The sequence below is a fragment of the Calypte anna genome, chromosome 1 (assembly GCF_003957555.1).
Source record: "Calypte anna isolate BGI_N300 chromosome 1, bCalAnn1_v1.p, whole genome shotgun sequence".
In the NCBI taxonomy this organism is placed as follows: Eukaryota; Metazoa; Chordata; class Aves; order Apodiformes; family Trochilidae; genus Calypte; species Calypte anna.
The window spans coordinates 14,890,189-14,917,347 of record NC_044244.1 but is presented as its reverse complement, the minus strand read 5'-3'; the positions used below and the strand labels follow the sequence as shown (position 1 = coordinate 14,917,347).

Below are 27,159 nucleotides of genomic sequence, written 5' to 3'. Positions count from 1 at the left end.
TATGTGATGTCTAGAAAGCCTGACAGCACTAACTTCAAGGCCCTTTGCTAGCATTTTCTTGCCAGACTGAGTTACACCAACCTTCAGAATGCTCTGCTCTGGAGAAGGCTGCCTGATTAAGTACTTCCTGAGGTTACAGGTTGATCCCAAAGGTCACAGTTCCTTCTTTCACAGAGAACTTGAAGTATATAAATGAACTGCTAACTGGCTGGTTGTGGACATTTTTCTTGATAACAAAATTAGTTTTTTGTCATCTTAACAGTGTAGTTTACTAGCCTCTAGTGCAATCTCTAAAATGACTGAATAAAATCTCTGACCTGCTAAAGTGACCTTCCAGATGCCACTGATAAGTTCACAATTGCTTCTTCCCCTGCTTTTTGCCACTGCTTACAATACTTACATTTAGTTTGTCATTATATTTTGTGCTTTACATTGGTAAAATGACCTTGTAAGTAGTGACTTTCCTACAATTCCCAGGAGTCTATTAATTTAAGGTGCAAATTGTACCTTGTCATTTTTTGTTGACTGATTTAGCAGTAAAAGAACTTTGCCCAGTGCCCTTGCTCTGCCAGTGTTGTTTTTCTTTTTATCGTATTATTTTCTTTCTCAACCTGAACATGTTTCTGAATTGTTAATTTCAAAACATTTCCTCAGTTCTCACATTTGCCACATTTTAAGAAACTTTCAACTTTGCCTTCCATATTCTGTTATCCAATTATGAAATTATATTAATATGTTAATATTGTCCAGTGACAGAAATATAAACTGAGTTAGATAATAGATTGTATAGTTCTTTTCTGGAATGTAACACCTGATTTCACAGTATACTACTACATGTGTAGCATGAACAGCCTCTGAGATTATCAAAATATCCACAAATATGTATGTTTCTTGGGGATGGACTTCTACTAATTTTGGATTCATCAGTCTTCACTAAGCATATGCTGGAATATCAGCCCAGGTATGGGAAGAAGCAGCTAAATGTGAAAATCTGATACACTCCCAACATGCAAGACATTTTCATTATGCCCTCTCCATAGAATAAGTTCCACCATTGTGAGCTTGTGAACCCACTACTCCTGCTCTGCAGGGTTCAAGTATTCATATTGCTAAACAAGGTTTTCCTCATAGCATTGTAAAAATGATAAAAAAGAACCTCAGGCAGAAGCATTAATTTAGGGACAAGAGGGTCTTGCAATGTCTACTGAGTATTAGCACACACCACCCAAAGAGAATATAAGCTGCAAACCACTGCAGGCTGAAAGGGAATGTCACACTGATTGTGCTGCTTTCTCCTTTTCCAGCTTCCTGTCTGCCATACAGGAGACATGATGCTAGGCCACAGGGATCTTTCATCCTACCTCATATGCCCTCAAGGTTTACAATTTGCTTTCAAGACTGGTTATGCATACAATCCTCTACCTCCCTTAGCATATGGTACAGTTGTTTTCCAGCTTTTAACAGAAAAACAACAGACTGGATTCAAGCTTTCTTTGCCTCTGTGCTTGTATTCTCCTATCTACAACCAGAGAATGCCTCTTCCTCCAGCCTCAGCTGAAAGAAAATGGCCAACAAGTATGGCCAAGATAGAGCTGAGTATCTCTGGTCAGAGTATGCCTACCCAGCTAGAGCTGCCAAGGGAGACAGGCAAATTATGTCTCCAAATAAGAAAACCAGCCAAGATATTTAACTACACAAAAATATAAGGACTTTCGGGCAAATATTGCAGTACTGACATGTGAGGACACCAGTGCATTTAGTGCACCAGCTACACAATTAAAGAACAATTAAAGGTGTATTTTGCTAAATGGCTTACTTCATTTTTATACACAAACTCATTTCAGCTAGGTACTAGGACCTTGTTTAAAATTGCCAGATGCTTGTGTCTGGGGTGTTGTATTGTTTGCTTCACTGTAATTCAGGCATGAATTCAAGCACTTTGTTAGACTTCTGATGACTCCTGTGTTGCTTCCAAAAGCTAACCATTGCATACTGATTAAATATCACTGGTCAAAAAAATAAGGGATGCTTTAAGTAGTTAAAATGTGTGGTAGCTGCACGACACAACTCTAAACTGCCATATTTTGGACATGTAAAATACAGTATTTGACAAAGAATGAGAAAAATCTACTTGGCCTTCAAGAGCACTTTCCTGCTGCTTTAGGAGACCAGATAACAGAAGTTTATTTGCTGATGTTCAGCACGCTTGCAGCAAGTGTGGGTAGAGCCCTTCTTAAATCTTCATTTGTGAAGCCAAGCCATGATGATGATGATGATTTGCTGATGTCTACTGGCAGTCTGTTAGGTAACACATGTATCTACTCAGTAATGTACATAATGAAAAGCTACCATTTAAAATCACTGTACTTGTATGCTATCTGCAGTTCTGTAATTTACACACAGCTATTACAACAGATCTAAATCAGTTACATTCAAGTATGATCAACCCTCCTTCATCTTCAAATCAGGCTCCTGCTCCACCTATCCTCTGAGACTGCTCTTCAGTGAATCCTTCCTAGCTAAGTGTCAGACTGTTACCGAATCTTTATCCTTCCTGATATGCCAGTCACATATAAATACACTGGCCCTTTTCAAGCTTCCCTCAAATCCTCTTCTTCAAAGACTCACATACCTCAACTAAGTGTCACAATCTCTATAAACTCAGTGCAAATTTTATCTTCTTGATGTTTGCCACTTCTGCTTTAGGCCAAGGGAGGACCCTGACATCTCATTCATTTTTCTTCCCTGTCATAGTCCTATAAAGGAAACTACTGTCTACAAAGCTTGCTTGGTGTAAGTCCTTAAATCATCATGGCTACACCACTACTACTATAGCACTTCAACAGCAGACTGTGCTGGAATTATGGTACCATACAAAAGGTATCCTGAGCTACTCACACATAAGTATCACTTGTCTTTTGCCTTTGCTGATCTTCTTTTCTGAATTTATATAGCCCCCAGCACAACAGCTTCCTGATTTATTCCTGGAACTGAGCAACACAAACAATAAATAACAGAAGCAACTGACTTGCACACCTTTATTTTGGGCATAAGGGCAGTCTCCATTGAAACTACTATTCCAAAGAGACCCTACACATAGGTACTTTACTTCCAGTTCAAACTTGATTAAAATCATCCTTGAGCAACTAAAACCTGCAGACCATATAAAGAATAGCACCATCACTTTGGAAGATTTTAATAAATAATTCCCTAAGCATTGTTTCAGGTTTTGTTTAGCAGCAAAGTTTAAAAAGTATTAATGGAGATCGGAAGTGTGAATAGGTTACTATATGAGTAACACCTTGTTCCCTCAGTAATGCAGGATTTGATTCAAAGACAAGAAGTGTTAACATGGTTACAGGGTCTGCTTTTCACTCACAGACATTACAGTCCAGGTAAGTCACTTTTCAGGTCTTAGTGTTTAAACTGTTTGCAGGAGGTTTTCCTCATTCATATTAAAGATGCCGACTACATGGAACTGATATCTTCCTTTCTGCCCCTTACGGTTTTAAATTAAATTACAAGTTTTGATTGACAAGAGCAACATTCCAGCAAATGGAAAATTATTACCAAGCAATAAATCCTTTTATTATCTACTGAATATATTTAAATACTATGTCAAGGTCATTCTACAGTTCTACAACATAAACTGTCTATCAGAATTTTAATTATGTTTCATAAGAGCTGGCAAAAGTATTCTCAAATATGTTTACATACTCCAAACATATTTTCCAAACTTAATAGCAGAAAGACATTATATTTACCATTGCAATTCTAACTAATCAGAATGACCAGTAGCTCTGCCACTTTGACATTAGAAACATAAAATGAGCATCATATTTTTTAAAATACTGGTTCTTCTACAGTGACAGTATGAAGAATACTGATGTCTAGTTTGAAGATACATCAGACTAGCAACGAGTTAACAAAATAAAGTACAGTAGCTTACATACTTACTATATGTATCCTAAGGCTAATAAATACAATAAAATCATCTTCAGTCATTAGGTTAGGTTAGCTGAGTTTTGCAGGGCTGATCACAATTAAATTTTTTTGCTGAATTCATAAAGAATATGCATCTTTGCCTATTAGCTATCTTATAAAATTGCTACATAAGAGCAACTAAATATTGATGCTCTTATTTCATGGGTGTAAAATGAGCTTAGGAACATTAACCACATGAGGGTGACTAATTCAAAGATGAACAACAGGGCCCTTGTGTGCCCAGCACAGCTGGTACTGCCAGTACTATTTTAATCAAACCCTGAAGACAATCTGTTTGGGAAAGAACCTGAGAAAGTTCTTATGCACAGGTATTATTTCCCTAGGATATGGAACTTAACCTCAGCTTAACAAAAAAGTTATCCTTTTCATATAGTAACTAAGTTGAAAAATCCTGCTTAAACAGAACAAGTTCACATTATGTCTTCTACAGGTAACCAAGTCTCAAGAAGTGTAGAAAGAGGCAGACACATGGATAAAAGTTGACAAACAGACCAAGAGCAACAAGACAAAGATAATTTTTCAGAAATGGGTGAATGTCCCTGAGAGAAGCAGAGTGGGACAGTCACTTTTTTTTTTTTTTTTTTTTTTAATTAGCTAAAGGCAAGAGAGTAGCTAGTGTGTATGCCCTAACCTCGGCCTCTTTCCAAAGCCAGGAAAAACTGCACTAAAAATGAGAACATGCTCATAGTGTTTTGAATAGTGAGAATAATAATAGGAATGGCCCAGCTGATCTTTCAGGTCTTAAGATGATAAGGTTTTGGATGCTGCTGCTCTGTACTCCTAAATTTACCTCTGAGCTTCTCTGTGGCTTTGATGATAAGTAACAGATCACAGCGGCTGAAGAGATAAGATCAAAGAAGGGAAGTGGTAACACTGCAAACATCTATATAACTATATATAGGTGGAGTGTGAGAAAGAAGTTTGATTTAAGGATGGCACAGATGAGCATTCACCTTGCCTCTACTCAGTGAGACATGCATACACTTCCCCCTGTGAGGAGGCAAAGAGAATTTCAGTGTTGAGGGTGCCCAGCTGAGCTTCATTACTTCCAAGATGTCCTTGTGAATGAGGATTAGATTCAATTTTTTTCACCAATTTACAAGTTATTTTTATGGCTGCTGATCAACTATGATATTATACATCTCCACATAAATACTTGATATTTGCAGACTGTCTTCCTTGTTGTTTTCTGCAAGCACATACAGGTAACCTGTACCTCTCCTTGCACTGCACAGGTCTTTCAGAACGTAGTATTCAAGTCCAAGGTGCTCTTCTGAATCAGGACAGTGAACATGTTCTTTATTTGCTTGTTTCTTCTATCTTCATTGTCGTTGTAGCAGCAGGAATTATTCTGTGCAGAAGAATATGGCTATGAGGGAACAGAGCACTGTACCACCATTAGATAAGGAGACCATGAGGTGCATGTGCAGGCACACATATTTAAAAGAGGTTATGGTGTCTACAGGGAGATGGAATTATGTGTTGATCTTCTGAAGTTCTGCTGGCTTTTGATTTTCCAAAACCTTCTGAGACCTCTTCAAGGCTTGCAAGAAGCAATGCTAAACAATATGAGATACCAGCAGCTATACTGAAGCAAGATAAAAATGGATTAAACAGCAAGAGACCACTGCCATTATGTTACTTCATTTTACTTGAGTTGGACATCATACCTAAGTACCCCTACAGTAACATTTGTTACCCTAAATGGTGGCTGGAATAATGCCATTACTCTTTGAGCAGCATAAATAATATGCAAGACTGGCATGCAGAGTACTCTTTTACTTACAAATCCTTAAGTTTGAGAATCAATTTGACCCAGTTCTGTAACTGCCACAGGGAATACCTTCATGGTCAAAAAGGAGAGAGAAGGGAGCCTCTCAAAATACAGCCCAGCTTTTACTTTTTCTCTGGTTTGCAGTCCCCACCTACCTTTTCTTCCAAGACCATGCATATTATGCTGAAGTTCCTACTAGGGTGGTGAAGATGTCATTTACTTTCTCATGACAAAACCTTCTAAAAAAAAATCATTTCAGCATATTGAACCGGGGCACAGAAAGCATCTATACACATATCTTGAATAGCCATTTCTCCATGTTGAATATAAACTATGGCTGGATGTCATCCCCTTCAGAAATAATTTAGATAAAGGAGTAAGTTAATGTATATTCTCTATGTGTAGCTACAAGGGTTTGGCAGAATAGCATGCTGAAAGTAAGCTGATCTAAAGATAAAATGTTTTAAAAATTGTGAGATTTTTTTCCCCTTGATCTGTGCTAAAAGCAAACAATATTTCTTGCACGTGATGCTCCCCTGGCTGAAGATACCTGGAATTTTGAGACTTTCTGCTTTGGAGTCTGTGGTTGACATCCTTACTGAACAGCTAGCTGAAGACCTGGGCAAATCCTTTGGTTCTCTTGCTGTTAACATTATATTATTTTATTGAAAGGAAAGCATATCTCCCCCCCCTCTTTTGCATCTTTTACCCAGATTACCTGTCATTCAAAGAAGTTGTATAGTATATCTCAAAAATTGCAAAGTATAGTTGACTACAGAAGAAAACAACTAGAAGTACAGGGTTTTTCATGTAGGGAACATCAAATCTGGTGAAGTTATTAGCATCTATTTACACTATTTTAGAGATCTGTCTCCTTCCTATGGGTCTATTAAAGCTTGGCATCCTAAGAATCTTTCATGTAACATGTGCTGGCATATGAAAAGCCATGGATCATATTTCTAGCTAATATCACTAGGAAACTAGAAACATACCTCCCATTTCTTTTTATCTCCATTGCAAGCATATTTAGAACAGATTTTTTTCAGACATCTTACTAGTCTCTTAATAGCGGATTTTCTAATCTGCCAACTAAATGAAAGAGCTCTTATATGTGAATAAAACCCCACAAAATATAGGAAGTTACACACTGTTATTTGAAACTATGATTGCATTTAAAAATTAATCCTCTGCCCAATATTGACAAAAAGGTCAAATAAATTCCATCTGTTTTAATTATTAATTGATCTACAGTTATCTGAAGATTACTTTTTTCCCCACTTAGGAAGACACAAGACAAGGAACACAACTTCTTCAAGAATCTACAGCTGTAGACTCTTGTCTATGACAAATGTACAAGGAGACAAGTAACAGCAAGCATATTTACACAGTACTTTTAAAATATTCCTAGTTTCCACTATAAACTGCAACAGATTTAATGTAAGAGAGGACATCTCAATTGTGCAGTTGGCCTTAACCACCTTATTTAATCCAAAACTCCAAAAGGTTACCCAGAGCATTTAAGCAAAAACTCTTTTCTCTTCTGAGGGACATTAGCATTTAAACTTAAGTTATATATCTTAGTTCATCACGCTAGACACTGTATAACTCAATCAGAAAACAATCTTCAAGAAGACTGCATGAATGATCATGAAATCTCACCTGTATTTTGTGCAGGTAGAGTTTTGATGTGAAGGGTCTGGTGGATTAAGTGTGATTCTTGGCGAGACCTGAGCTGACAGCAAAAATCCCGAAGCTAGGATAATGAGTGCTACAGCAGTACCTAAAAATATAGATAAAGAAGAATGTAATACTTTTCTCCAGAGCACAGGAAATAATTCTCAACTGAACTATGCTTGGGAAAGCAAGGCACCCCATTATTATGCATTCACCATTCACTAAGGAGTTGTGATGAGAACCTCAAAAAAATACCCTTTGCTACATCCACATCTTGAACTAGGTTAGATTTTAAAATCAAGTGCATCAGGTTTAATGCCCAGATATTAAATTAATAGGTTGTGACTGGCCATTACTAGAACACACCTCATAGTTTTCCTACCTTATTTTTCACGTACACACAATATGCTTTAAAATTTTAATGCAAATTTATATAGTTCACTACTCATGATACTACTGCAGCTCTCCCAAGCTCAGACTTTACATCTTGCTACTCAATGAGGCATTAGACTCTATGTTGTATAAAACACCCTGTATACCTATTTGTATACTTATTATTTGTGGTAAGATATCCTCTACACCTATTTGTACACTGATTATTTACATAGTATATTTTATTTGAGAGGTCACATACAACACATTACCTGAACTACAAATACAAAATGTTTTTGTTAATTTTTTTTTTAAGCCATGAAGAATGTGCTTTTCCAGTCTCCTCTGGCATCACATTTCTGATCTTGGATCATGAAAACCACTTCAGGTTTCTTGACTCCAAATCAGAATGGTAACACACCAAACACGCATTTATTATAACTTGGAAATACCGAACTGATGCCAAACTACATGTTTTCATTTACAAATCTGGGTAACTGTGTATCGAACCAGACACATCATGGTGCCACCACTGTTCTGCCTATACAAATGCATTCAAATACTTGAGTGCAGATTAACTCCCATCCTTTGAGAACTGCAGATGGCCAGCAACTTGGCAGGTGGTCCCCCACTCTGCTGTGTTGCATTAAATAGAAGTTTGGATCCCTGACAGCAACAACAGAACAAAATATGGAGACACTAAACCCTCTGAGCTAAATGCTTATGAACATTATTTAAAGAGGAGTAGGAAATATTTTTCTTTTCCAAACCATGATCTTGGAAAGGTCTGAATCTTTCAGACATTGAGCCAGAGGCAGGTATCAGTCACCCATCACTTCAGCCAGAACAAGCATGTGATGTGGGAGCAAGCAGGGTAAATGGCAGGAGGTGGCTGAGCACAGGCAAGACTACTCTTGCTCTGCCTTTTCGTGCTCTCAAGAGATGGCCAGATGATGAGCTGCAGCATCTGAATCATAGATATAACATTTAAATTTCTGTCTTACTATCTCACACAGGAGATGAATGAAAACCACATTATTCTAGTTAAGGTATTTACTGTATTGTATTTGAGCTAACTATGTAAAGAACTGTACTACTTTTTTTGAAGTGCTGCAATGGCTATGTAATATGCTTTCTCCAGTTCTTAATAAGATGTTCTGAATTCCAGTTAATGAGACAGAAATTACATATCACATAAACACATGAGATTTAAAATCTAACCAGCTGTGAAGTTCCAAGCATATGATTCCTCATTATGAAAAAAAGTATAAAATGCTAAATGAAAACATAACCAAAAATTGCTTGAAGGAAAAACTAAACTGTACATGAAAACATAACATGCAAAACCTCCATTTTTAAAATTAGCCTAATTTTTAAAATAACCTGTGGTACAATACTGCTGCTGGTCTTGAAAAGGTATGTGATTTCAGGGAGAAGACAGGGCTGACAATATTATTTTAAAGATGACTACTTTGATAAAATTAGCATTTGAGATTTTATTTTCATTATATTAGTAATTATGAGGAATGTATGATACACTAATTAAGCACTCACCTGCTAAGCTACCAAGTGTAAGTTTCCGGCGACCCATTCTTTCAACGAGCCAGACTCCCACGAGAGTGAAAATGAAGTTTATAAATGCTGTCAGTGCAGCCAGCCAGATTGCAAGCCTGTCATCTTCAACTCCTGACATCTGCAAAATGGTAGCACTGTAATACCTGTGAGCAGAGGGAGAGGCAAAGGTAAACACCACTGATTTCAATTTGGCTTGTAATGCACTTTGTGATTTTAAATCAAAAGGATGAGAACAAATATCAAGTGTGACCTCCTGCATAAAGCAGTCGCAGACTGACACCCAATTACCCTGGCAAATCAGGCATAACCAAGGCAGAACTTGCGCTTGACTAAAGTTTTGACTGGAGAAGATCAAGAGATTAATTGCCATTCTCTTAGCTGTTTAGATTTCCAATGGTCAATCATATTCTGCTAGAAATGGAGTTTGCATTTTTAATTTAAATCAATCTGGCTTTCAATTCCAGTAGTTGCTTTATGCTCTTTTTTTTTTTTTTTTTTTTTCTGCCAAAACATGAAGGATTTTAGCACTCTGTGTACTGTCTGGGGATAGAGAGCTCAAACATCAAATATGTTTTCACTCCTGTTAAAGGTCATACAGAGCTAATCTATGGCATCTAACATGTTTCAAGTGACACTTGTACCTCCTGGTTTTAGGGCAGTTTGAATCCTCTGCCACTGAAGCACCTGAAACCTTCTCTATGGTTTTGCTTTTGTCTCTACCAGAATTTCATTGCTATGAAATGCCTTAGCACACATTGCAGGGTTCTGGATCTGCATCCAACAGGAGTGATTGCAACAAGTTTTCACTTCTATCTAAAAGGAATCAACTGTTCCACACAAGTAGTAACTCATAAATAAACCAACTGACCAATATTAAAAGGGAAAAACAAGGAAGCTTTCAACCATTTTTCACAGAGATCAATTGAACACACTTATTGTGCCTGTGTTCTCAGGGAGAGCTAAATAAACCTTCAAGAAAACAGTAGTTTTGTTCATATTGCAAAAGCCTGTTTTAAAATCTTGTTCTATCAATTTTTGCTGGCTGGACTACTGAATAGTCAACCCCACAAATACCTAGCGGCCTACCTGCTTTCAAGCAGAGATAACTGTAAAAAAAGGTAAAAGTTGACTTTTTTTCTCCCCTTGTCAAAATGCAGCTTGATTTAAATGTTCCCCTGTTGTCTTAATGTCCAGATGTGTTATCATCAGAAATTGTAGTGGTCCACCTATTTATCTTCTAAGCATAAACCAGTTTTTATTTGAAATCAATAATGGACAATATGTTCATCTGACTTGTCAAAGTCCTTGAGCCATTCAAGACAACATCAGTTATAAATGATTGTGACTACAGTTGGATGCTAGAGCCTTGCATACTGACTTAGACAAGGTATTTAAATCCTCTCATCTCCTTTTCCCCACCAGTACAGCCATTTGAGACCATGCCTACAAGACCAACATATGGCGCAGCAGGAGAGGACCTCCAGACTAAAACTGCTGGTGCTGTGGACCAAGCACCTACATACACGTGGCTTTTGAGCCTGGCTCCAGGGTCTGCCTGCCCATTAGCAACTGCAATGCCTTGTCCAGGTTTATTTTGTCTGAAGGATATGCATGCTCTGAGATACCGGTAATGGTGTGAATCTTGAAGAGACAGACTCCTGAAGGACAGACATAATCTTAATTCAAATGCTAATGTTAATGCATCCCCACTTCTTAGAGGCTCTCTAAATTGAATTGTTAACTGCCTGTCAAAACTTGTACCATACTGCACTGTTCTAGTCACTAAAATGCCTCTGATCTCCCAACACCACCTTTCTTTTTCTTCTCAAGTGCAGAAAAATAACAATAAATGTCAAGTCTTGACCCACTGACACCTACTATGAAACTCTTATTTACTTCCAACAGACAAGGCTTCAGGAAACCATGTTTAACTCCACACATTTAAACTTTCTCAAAATCCAATTCTACTGGGAAGTCAGAAATTGCCAGTTGTCAGCAGCAGAGTATAGAGTACTGATTCTCTAAGAGTAAAAAAACTCCAGAGAATAAAGAATCACATAAAATCACATAGCTGTCTCCTGCATGACATATACAAACAGCCACCTTCTCCCCTGACATTCTTTCTGGTTGCTTCTTATTGCACTCACAGGTTATATATTCTCAACTAGAAGCTTACTGTTTATCCTTAAATAAACAACACGATCCATTCCTATGAAAAACAAACCAGGGAAATCCGGGCTCTGCAAATCCAAATGCCAAACTACCAAATTGTGGGTGTTGGGCAATGACATTCATGGGCATTATGGTATAGCAATCCAATATTAGAAATTTAAAAGAACACCTGCATAGATTATGGTAGCTACTATATATATATATTTTATGTTTGCTTATTTTATACTTTTTTATAGCGATTTGTGAACCTTTACTGCCTATTAATGTAACAAGATGACAAGTTTTCATAATTTCTTCCTGACAAGGAAAAAAACAATGTAGCAGAAAAAGGTCAAGCTGCGATATTATACAACCACCCTGAATGCTGAAGCTCCTGCAGGGAATGCAATGTCAGTGACAAAGTTATGCAGCTCCAGCTTATATTCTAAAACGTAAAGGAAATGTCAAAAGCACATGCGTATCCTTGGAATTTTAAGCAACTACTGTATCTTAGAAAGGAAATCAATATAGATAATTACAGTCACACAAAGTAACTTCACTGGATGTCTACAGAAAGATGTTAATATTGATCATTTCTGAGGATGTCAGAATTATGAAGTTGTTCTGTAAAGAGTTGTTATCCCTTAAAAAAAACACTGAAACTTTTCTACATTCAAGAAACCTCAAACTAATCCTTCAACTATATAATATGTACAATATTAGAGAAAATTAAGCATTACAAACACTTCCTCCTTCTTCTTTAAAGAAACACTATTTTTTGAAAGCAATGACAGCCAATGTTTGAAGCAAAGGGGAATTTTCCCTCTTCAAGCAGGTCTTACAGACAATTCCAGATGCATCAAGGTTCCTAGGTTAGCTCTTTCAGCAGCAGAGAAGCAGCCCACCATACCAGGCTTTGTAGCTCTTCATTAATAAAAGAGGAAAAAAAAAATTGTTGATAAGGTACCAACACAGCTTTGATTTCCCTTAACTTCCAAGAAGGGCTGCTCCAGCCCACCTGTTACACCAACAAAGTTCCTGTCTAGGGATGCCAGCCTTTTCAGACAGAACTTTTATTTCATGTAAAAGGAATTAATAAATCTAAGTAACTCGAAACATTTACTTTTTTTTTTGCTTTTAAGAAAATAAAATCAGAGCACAAGTCTTACAAGTCAACTTGCAAATCTTCTAAATTATTGCATGTTTCCCCCCTTTGCCAAAACTATTACACATTTATTTAAATACAGCTATTCTCTAAGATAGCTCACTGTTGTGACACACACTTTGAATACATACATTATGGCAACAATGAAGAAAACAGGTTAAGCCATCCTTTTGGTGACAAAAGATCATGGCAGTTTTACCTCTTCCTAACCAAAAAAGCCCAACAAATGGCATTGCCGCTGTGTGGAACACAGAACCTCTGCAGTGACACAAGGCTGGTGGCTGCCTTAGCTCCTTGTGCCCCATGCACTGCAGGAGGAGGAGCTGGGAAAAGATCCCAGGCTTGGAAATACAGATCCCTAATCACTCCATCTACTCGAGGGCCAGATGTGAATTTGCACGATATACTTTTGCTGAGAACTGAAAAGAATTTGTGTAACATTACCACTTTTATTAACCAGTTTTAATCTGCAGATGTACATCTTCCTACTTAGTCTTCTGTTTGCAGCTTGAACACAGGAATTGCATCATGTCTGGCATTTCAGAAGTAATGAAGAAACAAGAAGCACAAGCCAGAGAACTCCCAGTGGAATTTGTGCCACTGGAAAGAGGCTGGGCACATCAAGTAACTGCAGTTTAGTGAAAAGTGGTCTATATAAGCTTACAAACTGCTCCCAGAGAAAAACAGTCATGTAGACAGCACAAGCTTGCATCTTCCTGTCCCATTCATTTACAGGTAAGTTATGAAGAAGGAAGGTTAATCCAGAAAGTTTAAGCTCATACTTTCATCACTAAGGGACTGCAGAATTACCATGGCTTCACCAATATGTTAAACTGTGGCAACTCCTCTCTGCAGATGAACTTGCAGAAACAGCAGGAGAAAACAAGAGCAGCATTGGGAAAATTAGATGCCAAAGTAGTGGGAATGAAAACAAGATAGGAAGAAGCTCATATATCTGGAAGGAGTCAAAGGCAGCAGTTGCACAAGATGTGTAGGCTCTCCAACAGGAGAGATGCTATGGTCCTGCTAAACACCTTATGAAGCCTGGGGAGGGGAAACAGTCACACTGTCAGGGTGCTGTAGAACTAGCAAATTAAAAATATCCCTTGGTTAGACTTGTTTGAAATAAGGATCACAGAGCAATACAGCAGCATTCGAGGATAAAATTAAGAGTATTGGATAATGTGGTTCAAAATCCCAACTTACTGTTTTGCACACCACAGTGATAAGGGAGGTGTGGAATTTTTTACTCACAGAGGTTGCATTTAAACCATGGACAACACTTTGGAGACCTGTCCAGTTATTGGAAATTCTGCTTCCCTCTCTACATCTCTAATTATGCCTGTCTAATCTCTTACCTTGTTTTTTAGCCCTCCTGCTTGAGCAGAAGGCTGGATCAAAGGACCACCAGAGGTCCCTTCCAATTCAACCAGTTTGTGATTCTGTGTAACAAAGCTTTGCACAATCTGACACAACTCTGATGAGTTCCTTTCTGAACTTCTATGATATAAATCAGGAATAATAATTTCAACAGTAGCACTGGTGTTATAAAATATCTGAGTGCACAGCTACCTTGCAGTGGGAACTGTCTAAAACTTTTTTGATGCTGAACCATCAGTATCTATGGATAATGAAAATGTAGTCACAGAAAGGATAAGATCTAACCTCTTCGTCGACATTAGATTTATAATAAAATTGATAACAAAGGATGTAAAAATCCATTTTATTACTATGGCTCAGCACCAGTCCCAGGACTATCACATTAGCCAATTTATATTAAAAAATTAAAAACTCAAAATATCAACTGTTACATTGAAGCAGTAGTAGTATCCAACAACCACAACAAGCCTCTGAAAGCCCATATATTGACAGATGGGGAAACCTCTTCCAACAAACTAGTTCCGTCAGATCTTGTATACAAGACCACACAATCTCTGCTTTCCTCTGATCCAACTTGATTGTAAGCTTATAAGTAATCTTTTAACTTATTTTTTTTAAATTATGTAGACAGCTTGATGACATTGTCTTATGTAAACAGTGCTTGAGACCACATTGACTTGACTGCTTTCCCCTTTAGCATGTATACCACCTTCTTTCAATCTGTGTTTTGAAAATGCAGCTCATGCCTACTTGTACCCTGCTGGAGACTGGAAGCACTCAAAGCAACACAATAAACTTGTCTCAAGGTTCTGCTCTGCACACAACTGTCCCTGCAGGACACTCCATTGGTCTCTAAAATAGTAACAGTTACTATTTTTCAAAAATATTAATAAACCTGGTTTTACCATATGCATTTAAAAATCACAAAGAATGAGAAAACATATATTTACACAAGAAAATATTGTATACCTAAATATATATGACCCTATACACATACATGCACACACACAAACTTTGTGTCTAGTATCATTCTGTTAAACACAACGCATTTTGTTCACCTTCAAGTGATGAATCACTTCAGCAGGGCAATCAGGAACATTTTGTCCTATCTACTGTCACCTTCCAAAAGATACTTAACAATAACTTTAATCAATTATAAAATGCTGCTGCTTGTGTTCATCAGTGGCATCTCTTAGGGTAGAGATGAGATGTGCCTGTATGGCAAAGTACACACAAAAACTCTTACCATCTCTCCACTGGATGTCAACAAGACTCTTGGAGCTCATTAGCTCTGGGTCGCTCCTAAGGCAACCAAACTTCAGTTGGATACATGTACCTTTACTTTTAGGATAAAAAGGCAAAATATCTGAGGACTAGATCCTGAAATTTTACTGAAGGCTGCTGTCTCTGCTACTTTACAGGACTCAAATTCAAGGTAGTTGAATATTCTTTCCCATATTTCTACTTTTGAAGTCCTGAAGGGCTCTCTGAGGAAAAGGTTTCTGTATCATCTCTAAGTCTATACAGGATTTTTCAAAATGAGTGCCTGGGAGGCAACCCAGGGGAATGCCACCATATGCTTACTCACTGTCGTCATACCTTCGAATTCTCCATTTAGCAGGCCTGGTGTATTGTGCTCTAAATGCTTTCAGCATAGAGTGAAATGACATAGTGGATGCCATTTATTACAACCACTATATTTTCATAATTAAAAAATCTCAGCATTTGCTACTGTTTGACAGATAACCATACACTTCCAGTAGGTTCTCTGATCCACTACGTTCTTCACATGCAAGGCATGTGAAATGGTTTTAAGGATTATAATTAATGTTAAGAAAATGTGTGTGTGTCTAAATAGACTAACTTCTATAGCTGTTAAGCAAAGAAACTATACCAGTATTTGACCAGGTTTACAAATACCTTTAATGGCTTAAGATCACCAGGATATGTAAAGGAATTCATGTCCCTAATCTAATGGGATTTTATCACACAGCTACTGAGTCATTTCAGAGAATTGGAGAATGGTTTTGGTTGGAAGGGACCTTGAAGATCATCCAGTTCCAACGCCTCTGCAGAGGCAGGGACTCCTCCCTCCAGACCAGGTTGCTCAAAGCCCCATCCAGTCTGGTTTTGAACAATTCCAAGGATGGGGCAACCACAGCTTCCCTGGGCAACCTCTGCCAGTGTCTCACAACCCTCCCAGAAAATAATTTCTTCCTCATATGTAAAGTAAATTTGTCCACTTTCGGTATTGTTGTAGCATCTGCTGTGAGACTGGAGAAAAGTTCTTCAGTTGTTTATTGGTTTGGGGTTTTTTTTGTTTTGGTTTTGGTTTTTGTTTTTGTTTTTGTTTGTTTGTTTGTTTGTTTGGGGGTTTTTTTATTTGTTTGTTTTTGTTGTTATTTACTTCATGCCAGATAAATCTTTGCAAATAGCAAGAGTTCTTTTCACACTCAGTTACTTCATCTGAGTTCTTCACAGGTTTCACCAGAAACTAATAGTAAGGGAAATTCTGTTCTTCATAATAGAAAAAATGGTAAAATACAAGGAGGATATTGACCTACCACTTAAAAGAAAAAAAATCAGGCAGAAAAATAATGGCAAACTCCTACATATGTTTATAACAGACAAAATGCTCCATAAATTTGAGGACAGAACCCTGCAGTTAAATCCTTTGAAGAAGGAAGTTGAATTTAGCTGAAGAGCTCAACTGCAGAGTAACAAGCAGAGCTGGAAATTAAATGAAAGCACCAAGAGGAGCAAAGGCTTGTCCATCCTCCTCATCTTCCCAAAACAGAGATGCAGTGTCAAGCACAGAACAAACAGATTGAAGTTCATACCACCTATATGCTTAGCAATGCAATAGAGAGCAAAGTAATGCCAACTTTTTTACCTTTGTCTTCACCATCTTAACTCAGTATCTAAGTGCCTAATTTTTCAACAGAACCTTTATGAAAGAAAACCACCACTAGCATCCTTTTTTTATAAATTCAGACACTGAGGCTTTTGGAAAGAAGAGGAACAGGAGGAAGATGGATTACTATTTGCAGTTATCCACCAGTACTACCTGCAGCAAAATAATGACACTCCAGAGTCTTGCTGCAGATAAAGGTTCTGCAACTGACTAAATATAAAAGCAGGGGGGAAAAAACCCTACAAGGTGTTCCACAAAATACAACTCTTTCAATTATTCAGTTATTCTGACAACTTCAGTTTAATTTAAATTATGTTTAATATATTAGGGTATTCTAATAATGGAAGGAACTAATGCTTGCCATCAGCTATCTGGGATCCCCTCCAAAATGAAACCATTCCTCATTAAAATCAATAGACTTGCTAAATGTAGGTAGCATTAACAAAAATAAGAATTAAAAAATCAAACTAGCCCCTTTAAGCCAAGGCCAGTGACAAGCCAAGGGACTATATATATACTCTAGTCTCAGTATAAGAGCCAGGAGTTAAAAAGGTGGAAGTAATGGGGTCTTGAAAGGTAATGAAAAAAAAAAAAAAGAAACAGACTTTCTTTTGAACAAAGTAATTTCAGTGTTCCTCAGAAGGTCTTATCTTTCAGTTAAAAAATAAAGAGGATTTTTTTTCATGCACTGCAAAGCCAACTGTTATTCATTTTGTACAGTACTTCTTTTCTGATAGTACATCTTCAAAATATTGCCCCTCTTGTTCTTTTATTCATCCCAGCAGGGTCAGATTCCCCACATATGCTCTGTGAAGCTTTATATAGGACACCTTTGAGTAACCCAATTGGTGGAGCTTCCTGAGGAAACCAATCCATATTTTACTGGACAGTACAGAAAGAAATGTCTAAAGGTACCATACTGTCACCTACCACCAGAGTATTTGAACTTTGTTCACATTTTTCCTAATTTTAAATGTATGGTAAATTCATAGCAATGTATTTAGAATAGTAATTTCAATATATACAAATAGTCACTACATTAAAATGTCAGCTTAAAATTAGCCCTTTCCAAGAAACATGACTCAATCCTGAGAACATTAGCCCCGGCATGCCCCTTCCCCATACAGAGAAGATAGGCTGTATATACTTGCAAGCTGTAGAATATTCACTAAATAAATTAATTTTACAGACACAAATCAGCACAGCCCTAATTCGGTTGATGTTGTAATGAAATGCTACAAAATCTTTATAGATGTGATCTTTCCATATGTGACCACATAATGTCCATTTCCTCCACTGCAGATTCCTGATTCCCACCCATACAGCCCCAAGATGGTCTGAGTCCCCATGCTCACACCAGCTCCTGTTCCTTTCTTCTCTCCCAGAAGCTCTGTCAGGCACCTGCTCTCTACCCTCCTAACATTTCACTCCTTGCACAGAGCAGAGTATTTCTGGTATCTCCTCATTTCTGAATGGTTCATCTTGCACTTCTGCATCTTTGCAATTTTTAAAAAATGTAATTTAAAAACCAAACAACACCCCAACCCAAAAAACCCAAACAAACCAACCAACCAACCAACCAACAAAAAAAAAAACAACAAAAAACCCACCACCAAAAAAACCCAAAAAACCCAAACAAAAAACCCACAAAAAACCCCTCTCCTTCACACCTCCAATTCTTGTATTTTCATGAAACGAGTGTTTTATGAAAGCTCAGCAGCTAACACAGGAGACAAGATTTCAAAAGAAAAATACTTCTGTCTATGAAACCACACTTTTTTTTTTTAATGAGTAAGTTAACTTACAGCGAACATATCATTATGAATCTAAAAGTGTACAGAGTTTTAAATGCACATAAAAAAACAGAAACAAAATCTCTGTAAATCTCCCTAAGTAGTAATGATCTTACTAAGTGCTCAGTCTTCCACATACAGAACTTTATTTCCATATTATCACAAATCACAAATTATCAAAATAATTTGTGCATGGCACATAAAAACTAGTTAATATTCCAGTGACACTACCTGCATTAATTCATATGTGAAATCTGATTTAAATTCTACCTTTTCCAATTTTAATTAGAACACGTTGCATTAATAATGTTTACCTTGCACAGCTTAGCATTTTTAGAGCTTAATCCATGGAAGTGATTACAATGAATTCTTGTTAGGAATCCACAAAGCTGGCTTAAATTAATTAATAGGTCATAGTAGTATCCTCTGATCACCAAGAAAAACTTAACAGAGACATAATAAAGCCTTTGTGGATATCAAGCTATCTAATTATTTATTTAAAGATATTCACTGTCTTAAACAGATTTCCTAAAAACTTTAAAATTCAAGTTTTGCCTAGTGTTTAGAGATCAATCGTTATTTGCTCTATCAAGCCCACTTTCGTATTCTTAGGTCACTGAATTTCACACTAGTATAAATTTTAAACTCAAGGGAGACCACAACTGCTCTTCATCTTCCTTCCTACTTGTCTCAATGTCACAATTATCAAAGCCAAATGTCCAGAGACCACATTGCTCTTACAAATTGAGCAGCTAGATAGCTCAAAACCAACTTCTACTGTCTTAAATGTTATGGGTTTCTTTGGATCAGGTTTCAAGCACTTGAACTCAGCATCCCAGGCTGACAAGTGTCAGGCTAGATAATAAGCAGCACTTCTGGAAAGGCAAGAGGATGCAGAATCACAAAATTGTCCTTTAAGATCATTGTGCCAAGCCATTAAACTAACTACTTCTGGTGCTAAACCATGTCCCTAAGCACCATGCCCACACGTATTTAAAACACCCTTTGAGATGACGATCCAACCAACTCCACAGGGAGTCTGTTTCAGTGTTTGACAGCCCTTTTGGTGAAGGAATTTTTCTAAGCCTCCCCTGTAACAACTTGAGGCCGCTTCATCTCATTCTATCACTTGGGAGACAACCAACCCTCACCCTGCTACAGCCTCCTTTCAGGCAGCTGTAGAGAGTGATAAGGTCTCCCCTCAGCCACTGTTTCCCCAGCCATACAACCCCAGTTCCCTCAGATGCTCCTCATCAGATTTGTGCTCTAGACCCTTCACCAGCTTCCTTTCCTTTCTCAGGACTCACTCCAGCACCTCAATGTCTCTTGTGTAGTGAGGGACCCAAAATTGAACACAGTAATTGAGCTGTGGCCTCACCAGTGCTGAACACAGAGGGACAATCACCTCCCTAGTCCTGCTGGCCACACTACTCCTGGTACAGGCCAGGATGCTCTTGGCTTTCATGGCCACCCGGGCACACTGCTGGCTCATATTCAGCTGGCTGTTGACCACTAACCCCAAGTCTCTTTCTAATGGACACATTTCCAGCCACTCTTCCCCAAGCCTGTAGTGTCATGGGGCTGCTGTGACCAACATGCAGGACCCAGCACTTGGCCTTGTTGATCCTCATACAACTGGCCTCAGTCCATTGATCCAGCCTGCCCAGATCCCTCAGCAGAGTCTTCCTACTCTCAAGGAGATCCACCCAACTTGGTGTCATCTACAAACTTTCCAAGGGTGCACTAAATCCCCTTATCCAGATTATGGATAAAGATACTAAAGAAAACTGGCCCCTACCCTGAGTGCTGGGGAACACCACTGGTGATGGGCCACCAGCTGGATTTAACTCCATTCACCACAGCTCTTCGGGCATGGCTATCCTGGCAGGTTTTTTACCCAGTGAAGAGTACACTAGTCCAGGTCATATGCAGCCAGTTTCTTATGAAGAATGGTGTGAAAAACACTGTCAAAGGCTTTACTAAAATCAATGTAGACAGCATCCACAGCCTTTCGTTCATGGACTAAACCAGTCACCTAGCCACAGAAGGAGATAAAGCTGGCCAAGTAGGACCTGCCTTTCATGAACACAAGCTGACTGGGCCTGATAACCTGATTGTTCTGCACATGTTGCATAATAGCACTCAGGATGATCTGCTCTATAATGTTCCCAGCTCCAAAGTCAGCCTTACAGGCCTCTAGTTCCCTGGATCCTCCTTCCATAGACAGGCATCACATTTGCCAATCTCCAGTTTACTGGAATCTCCCCAGTTAGCCAGGACTGCTGGTAAATAATGGAAAGGGAAAGGTGCACCAGCAAATGATGGAACACTTGCACCAGCTCCCTCAGTACCCTTGGATATATCCCAACTGGCCCCATAGACTGATGTATGTGTAAGTGGTGATGTATAAAGGAGAAAATTAATTCAATCAGAAGTTAGACTACAGAGAGGACTAAATGTCACGGGATTCTAGCAATGAAAAGAAAAGAAAATAGAAAAGATATAATCAATAGCAGACCATATTGCTGGGGACACCGGGCTGGACAAAAGAGAGCAGAAATGAGAAAGTAAACATTTAACAAGTCAGTGAGGAAAAACTCATCTGCAAGGTTCAATGGGATTGACAAAGGCCCGGGTGCATGGTTCAGGATGGTGTCAAGGGCAGGACCCAAGGACACAGCAACAGAGCCAGTGCTGTGCCATGGAAGGTTCTAGCTCTGCTCTTTCCTTAAGGAGGAGCTCCCAAAGCCACTTCAGTGACCCTAACACACCCAGTGACACTGGAATAAATTGTGGAAGCCTACTTTAAGAATGTTGAGGTAAATACATATTTTCTTCTCATTCTGAGTTAGTCTGTTACAGTACCACACACACACACATCTACTGGCACACATCCTACAGTCATTCAGGGAAAACTCCATGATAAGCAATGAGAAATAGCAGCATGCATATGTGCATATGAGAACACCATAGTTGCAATATGTGCCACTACTAGGCACAATACCCTTACTAGCAACAATTTTATGCATATGTCCTATGTAAAAAAAAAAAAAAAAAAAAAAAAAAAAATTCTGAGAAATAACTAGCTCAGCTCAACAGTCTTCCCAGGGTTCACATGCACAGATGCACCCATATTATCTGCAGTCATGTCAGGACTGTTTAAAAAACAAACCAACAAACCCAAAAGGTTAATTATGGAGTGATACCATCTGAGGTCTTTATTTGTGGTGGCAGATGAGATCCTTTTTTGTAATATTGGTTCTGGCAAAAATATAGTAAGTTGACAACCTCAACAGATCATTCTAAATCTGCGTTCAGGAATCTATATATTTTGATGGTTTTGGCCTGAAATACCAAGAAATGACTACTGTTCAAATGTCTTTCAAATTCATGCCACTTTTTTGTGGTGCCTAAATTGAGATTTCTAAATTCAGTCTCAGGTTTTAATATTCATACAATTGAATGTTACCCTTGCAATGTTTTTCAGACATGCACTGTACATAGACTAAATCTCAACAGACATGTATTTTCCCCTTCCATAGAAAACAAAATTAATTTCACAGCAAACTTAAATGTATGCAGTGTGAATATTAATTTGGCAGTGTCTGCTTCTATTATACAGATTTTCTGTTGTGTTTTGTCCCGTCTGTTCCAGCAGAAAAAGGAAAAATTCATGGCAGACCCCCAAAATTCCTTTGTGATACCACTAACACATACAGATCTTTTTACTTTCATGTTCAGGATGGGTAAAATTGTTTAAGTTATGTTAACATAGCATCTAAATAACTATCAGAAACACAGAGGGTTTGATTTCTGATGTTTGAAAGATTAGTCTACCTGAATGCAGCATCTAGCTACTGCTTTTGAAATGTCCTCTTCACTTTCAACAATAAAAACTGCCTGAACAGCCTGGTTCTTCAACTCTCACTTAATACAATGTAATCTGCAAGCATGCCAAGTATGCATTTCTGCTTTTCTGCAAATAAACAAACAAAAGCATCATTCTCAAGTTCTGATGCTCTAACCTAAGATTCTCAAGAAAGATTCTCTTTCTACTCACGTCTTGCTTTTTGCCCTGAATATGTTTGTGGAGATGTCCTGCTTATACCAGAGGTGAGAAGAATTAGTTTCTGGAACTTCCCAGTCCAAAATGTTTAACACAAAAATGTAATACTGTCAGCTGGAAAAATCCAGAACAAACTGGTGGTACCCAAACTAGAGAATTGTTTGCACAAGCTGAGCACCTTTCAACAAATGTGCCTCACCTGCTGTGCTGGGTACCCCAATCACCAAGGCCTACTGCACCTTAAAGTGACTCTTCTGACTCGAGAAAAATCTACCCTAAGTTAGACAATTCACTCTATGAGATTCATGGCTGAAAATGCAAAAGGAGGGAGGTATGGCCTCACTCTCAGGGAAGCTTTTTCTTCCCCTGCCACCTCCTGCTGCATGGCTTGCTGGTCCTCTGGTTAAGCCACTGACCCTTATGAATCTCCTTCCCATGCACCTCAGCCTACTCATATTCTATGTGAAGACCTCAAGAATTTTACTTGAGGAAAGTGAACTTACTCACCCCTCCATGAATTTAGCTCTTAAAAGTCATGAAGGTGGAACTATATTAAAAGTTTGCAACTTCTAAACCTGTCACCATTCATAGATGCTAAGTAGCATTATCATTACTCCTTGGATGCAATGAGAAAGTCAAAGCAGCTATGAAACAGACTTCTAGCAGAGGACTCCAATATGTTTCTAATGTACCATGAAAAGTAAAACTGTACTTAGAAAAGCACTGAATGGCTATTTTGGGAATGCATGTTTCAGCATAGCCTGCGCAATGAAAGCAAAGCAATGTGTTGTGAAAGTGCTACCTATTTTAAAGGGCAAACACATTGCTCTTTTCTTCAATACAAAAACCCAACCACCACACCAAAACTATTAGAGCTATATAAAGCACTGTGAAGACTAATGTAATAAAGAGTTAAGGGCTAATGTAATACAAGATTAGATTATCTACAGTGCAGAATAGTAGCCTTTTAATCTATGAATCATATGCTAGGCAATAGATTTACTTAACCACATAGGAGAGAATTTGTTGTTTGTACCATATTCTTCATAATACTTCAGTATTAAGTGTGCATGCCACCATTTACTTCAATGCTATGTATAATATGTACACATACTTTGAATTTAAAACTTGGTAAAGCTGCTGGAAGATACATATAAAACAAAGTTTAAGATAAAATTGCATGAAATTTGCAACACTAAGACAATGAATAGTTGCCAAAGTTTAAATCCCTGGCAGCTTATACTATTCAAACCAACTATCCTTTGAACAAGGACAGCTTGACTACATAATATTGATGTTCTCTGTCCTTCAGAGTTCATCATGTGAACTCAAGACCAACATGAAAAAATCTGAATTTTAATCCCTTTTCTATAACTTTGTAACCTTGGAGACGTCATTTCATTCCTTTGTATTTGTTCCTCCTCTGCAAAACCTTTTAAAATATCTTTTCCACACTTCTCATGAGAAGATTCGTATGTGGATAATACTTGAAAACAAATGAAAAGAGAAAAGAAACAAAGGTAGGTGTTGATCAGTTCTCCTAATGCTCACCAGAAGTGCTCCGTGGAGGTCTGTGTTACAGTTTGGGAACATGCTGAACAGCACCAGGGATCTCAAAAAGGGTGAGGTGAAGAGTAAGGTTGTTTTTCAAGGCAGTGAAAATGAAAACTAGATCTTTCTCTTCAATTGTTAAGAAGATAAAATTGTCTTTTGTTACTTTTCAGGCTCCAATAAGAGTACTGTCAAGATCAAATCCACTCCGTATGAGGAGTGTCTTCAGCAAGGAATGACTGTTTTTAAGGCAGAATGCAACAATTCTCAACAAAACTTTACCACTGCTGTGTTCAAGGAAAGTGCACTTGAAAAACACTCTGCACCTGTAACACTAGGAACATCAGCACTAAGCTCTGCATTTGGCAAACACTAATCACAAGGGCAAAGTGAAGAAAATCTAAGGTATTATTTTTTAATTAATGAAACAGAGAGAAGGTATGAGAGAGAATAAATACATTTCATTAATTGTGCATTAATTTCACAATTTAATGAAAATTTAATCTAATCATACCTCACTACAGAATCTATTTTGTATCCCTTGTTGTGCTGTCTTACTGGAAATCAATTTAATGTACCTAACACTAACACCTTGGGTTAGACAACTCTTAGCCAGTTACACAACAAAGGCCTCAGAGTACCTTCTCTCACAACCTTCTGCCACATATTTTTGCATAGATCTTTACTAATGTTAATGCCAGCTACTGCTGAACTAAAGCTGAACTAAAATTTTACATGCAGAAAAAAAAAGAAAAATCAGAAATTTACCAATAAATTAAATTTACAATATTGCCTTGTTGTAGCAAAACACTTATTTGTCCAAAGAATATCTGATTGGCCTACAGCTTGATTTTCCTTTATTAAATCAATGCATTGTATCCTATTTATCCCATTTTACCTTATCCAATTATTCTTCATACTTTAATTTTTCCTTATTTTCTTGCAATCTTCTTCTGTATTCAGACAAGTAATTTCTAACTGTAATCTTTTGAAACAAGAGCTGTTGTCCTGCTCTGTAGTCCTACACCACTTAGCACAAAACTGTTCTTCTCCACAAATATGCCTTTAAAATGCAACAATAAAACTACTATTTATTAGGCTTGAGGCTGGCTACCACAAAATTGCCTGTCTTTCCCATCATTTAATGAAAAACAACTCTGCTCTTCTGTATTCTGTATGCCAATAATAAAGCTTGCTGCTACTGGATGTAACATTCTTTCTGAAACTTGGTGTGATTCAGTTATTACTGAGTTGGGGAAGGAAAAAAAAAAAGAAAAGAAACAGTACCCTTTGAAGACTCCTAAAAATGACAGAGATAAAATTACATCAGTTATTGCTAATTTCCCCCGCCCTTTTTTTTTTTCTTAAACAATACCAAGATTGGTACAAAATACAACACTATGTATGCAGAAAGCCAGAAAAGCCAAACATTCAAATTCATAGAATCAGAGAAGAGGAAAAAAAGTACTAATACCAGTGTGAACAATGAAGATGACTGTGCCATCACCTTATTCTTAAGATGAATTGTGTTTTACACAGGAGCTGCTTTTATACACATTTTCATCACTTAACCACACAGTGGATAAAAAAAAATAAAAAATGGCAATCTTCACATGGTTTGTTTAGAACAATCTTTAGGAGTTAACAACATTGTAAATATCAAACAGCAGATTATTGCCTGAGTTCTCTTATGCAGGCAAAGGTAATTACCTCCAGTACTTTCAGAAAAGAAATTATTCAACCTGTTTGAGTATATTCCAAGAAAATGAGTGACAGAAACATATTACCAAAAATCCACAGAATAATACTGATTTTTTCCTTTGGTCTTTTCTGTGTCTTTTCGTTATTACTATCTGTGCACCGCTTGTAGACTTAAGTATCTAAACAAACTCCTTTTGGTTTATAATCACAGTTCACCCAGCAGGTTCTATTGAGCTTATTACCTTGTGAATATTTATAATTTCTTATTAGAATGTGTTGCAGAGAGATCAGAATGAAAGTTTTATTAAGATAAAAAAATTGAACTGTATAAAAACTCAAGTAAGAATATGGATGAAATTCTGTTATCAGATGCCTTGTTAAGGTCTCTAGAGAAAGGCAGTCTTCTTGACAACTTTAATTTAAATCTAGCAATTGGGATTTTGCTCCAAAATGTCACATTGAACAAAAATTAGCTTTACATTTGAGAATATTCATGACAGGTATCTAGAGAACTTAGGGGAGTACAAGAATTTGAACTGAAATATCTTAATGAAGTAGCAATTACAGGGCAACAGGTATCAGCTTTCAGACAAAGTCAATTCTCCCCAAAGGTCCTTTTAGAAGTAGCAGCCTTAAATAAAAACTGCATCTCCACCTGACAGCCCAGGTGATGGAAGATGACTGCCCTCATAGTGTGCAAGCCAGATGATTTACTGTTTTGAGATATATTCTGCATTAGACAATTGAGGACTGTGACTCTGTTCCCTCTTTGCACTGGCTTTGCTGGTCTGCAATGAAGGACTATAGAAACAGCACTGGAATAGAAATCCTTTTTTTCTTCAAGTGGCTAAGGTAAATTAATCTCAGAGGAACAGTAAAACAGAGAGGAGAAAAGCCATCACATAAATGAAATTTCTCGGAGTTTTACTGGCACAAAGGAAAGACCTTTTGCCTGATGACATTCAAATCAGCAGTGCTGGGAGAGACTTTTTATTAACCAGAGGAGAAACAACAAGCAAATAGAAGACGGAGATCTAA

General features: G+C 37.7%; 1 protein-coding gene across 1 annotated transcript in view; it reads right to left on the bottom strand.

The window, feature by feature from the left end:
- The window catches only part of SLC2A13 (solute carrier family 2 member 13), a 149,423-nt gene that overhangs the window by 30,861 nt on the left and 91,403 nt on the right, over positions 1-27,159 (bottom strand). The window contains exons 5-6 of the mRNA XM_030463574.1: positions 9,380-9,543; positions 7,439-7,559 (exon numbers count right to left, since the gene is read on the bottom strand). Coding sequence (XP_030319434.1) covers positions 7,439-7,559; positions 9,380-9,543 — 285 coding nt within the window. The remainder of the gene's footprint in view (positions 1-7,438; positions 7,560-9,379; positions 9,544-27,159) is intronic.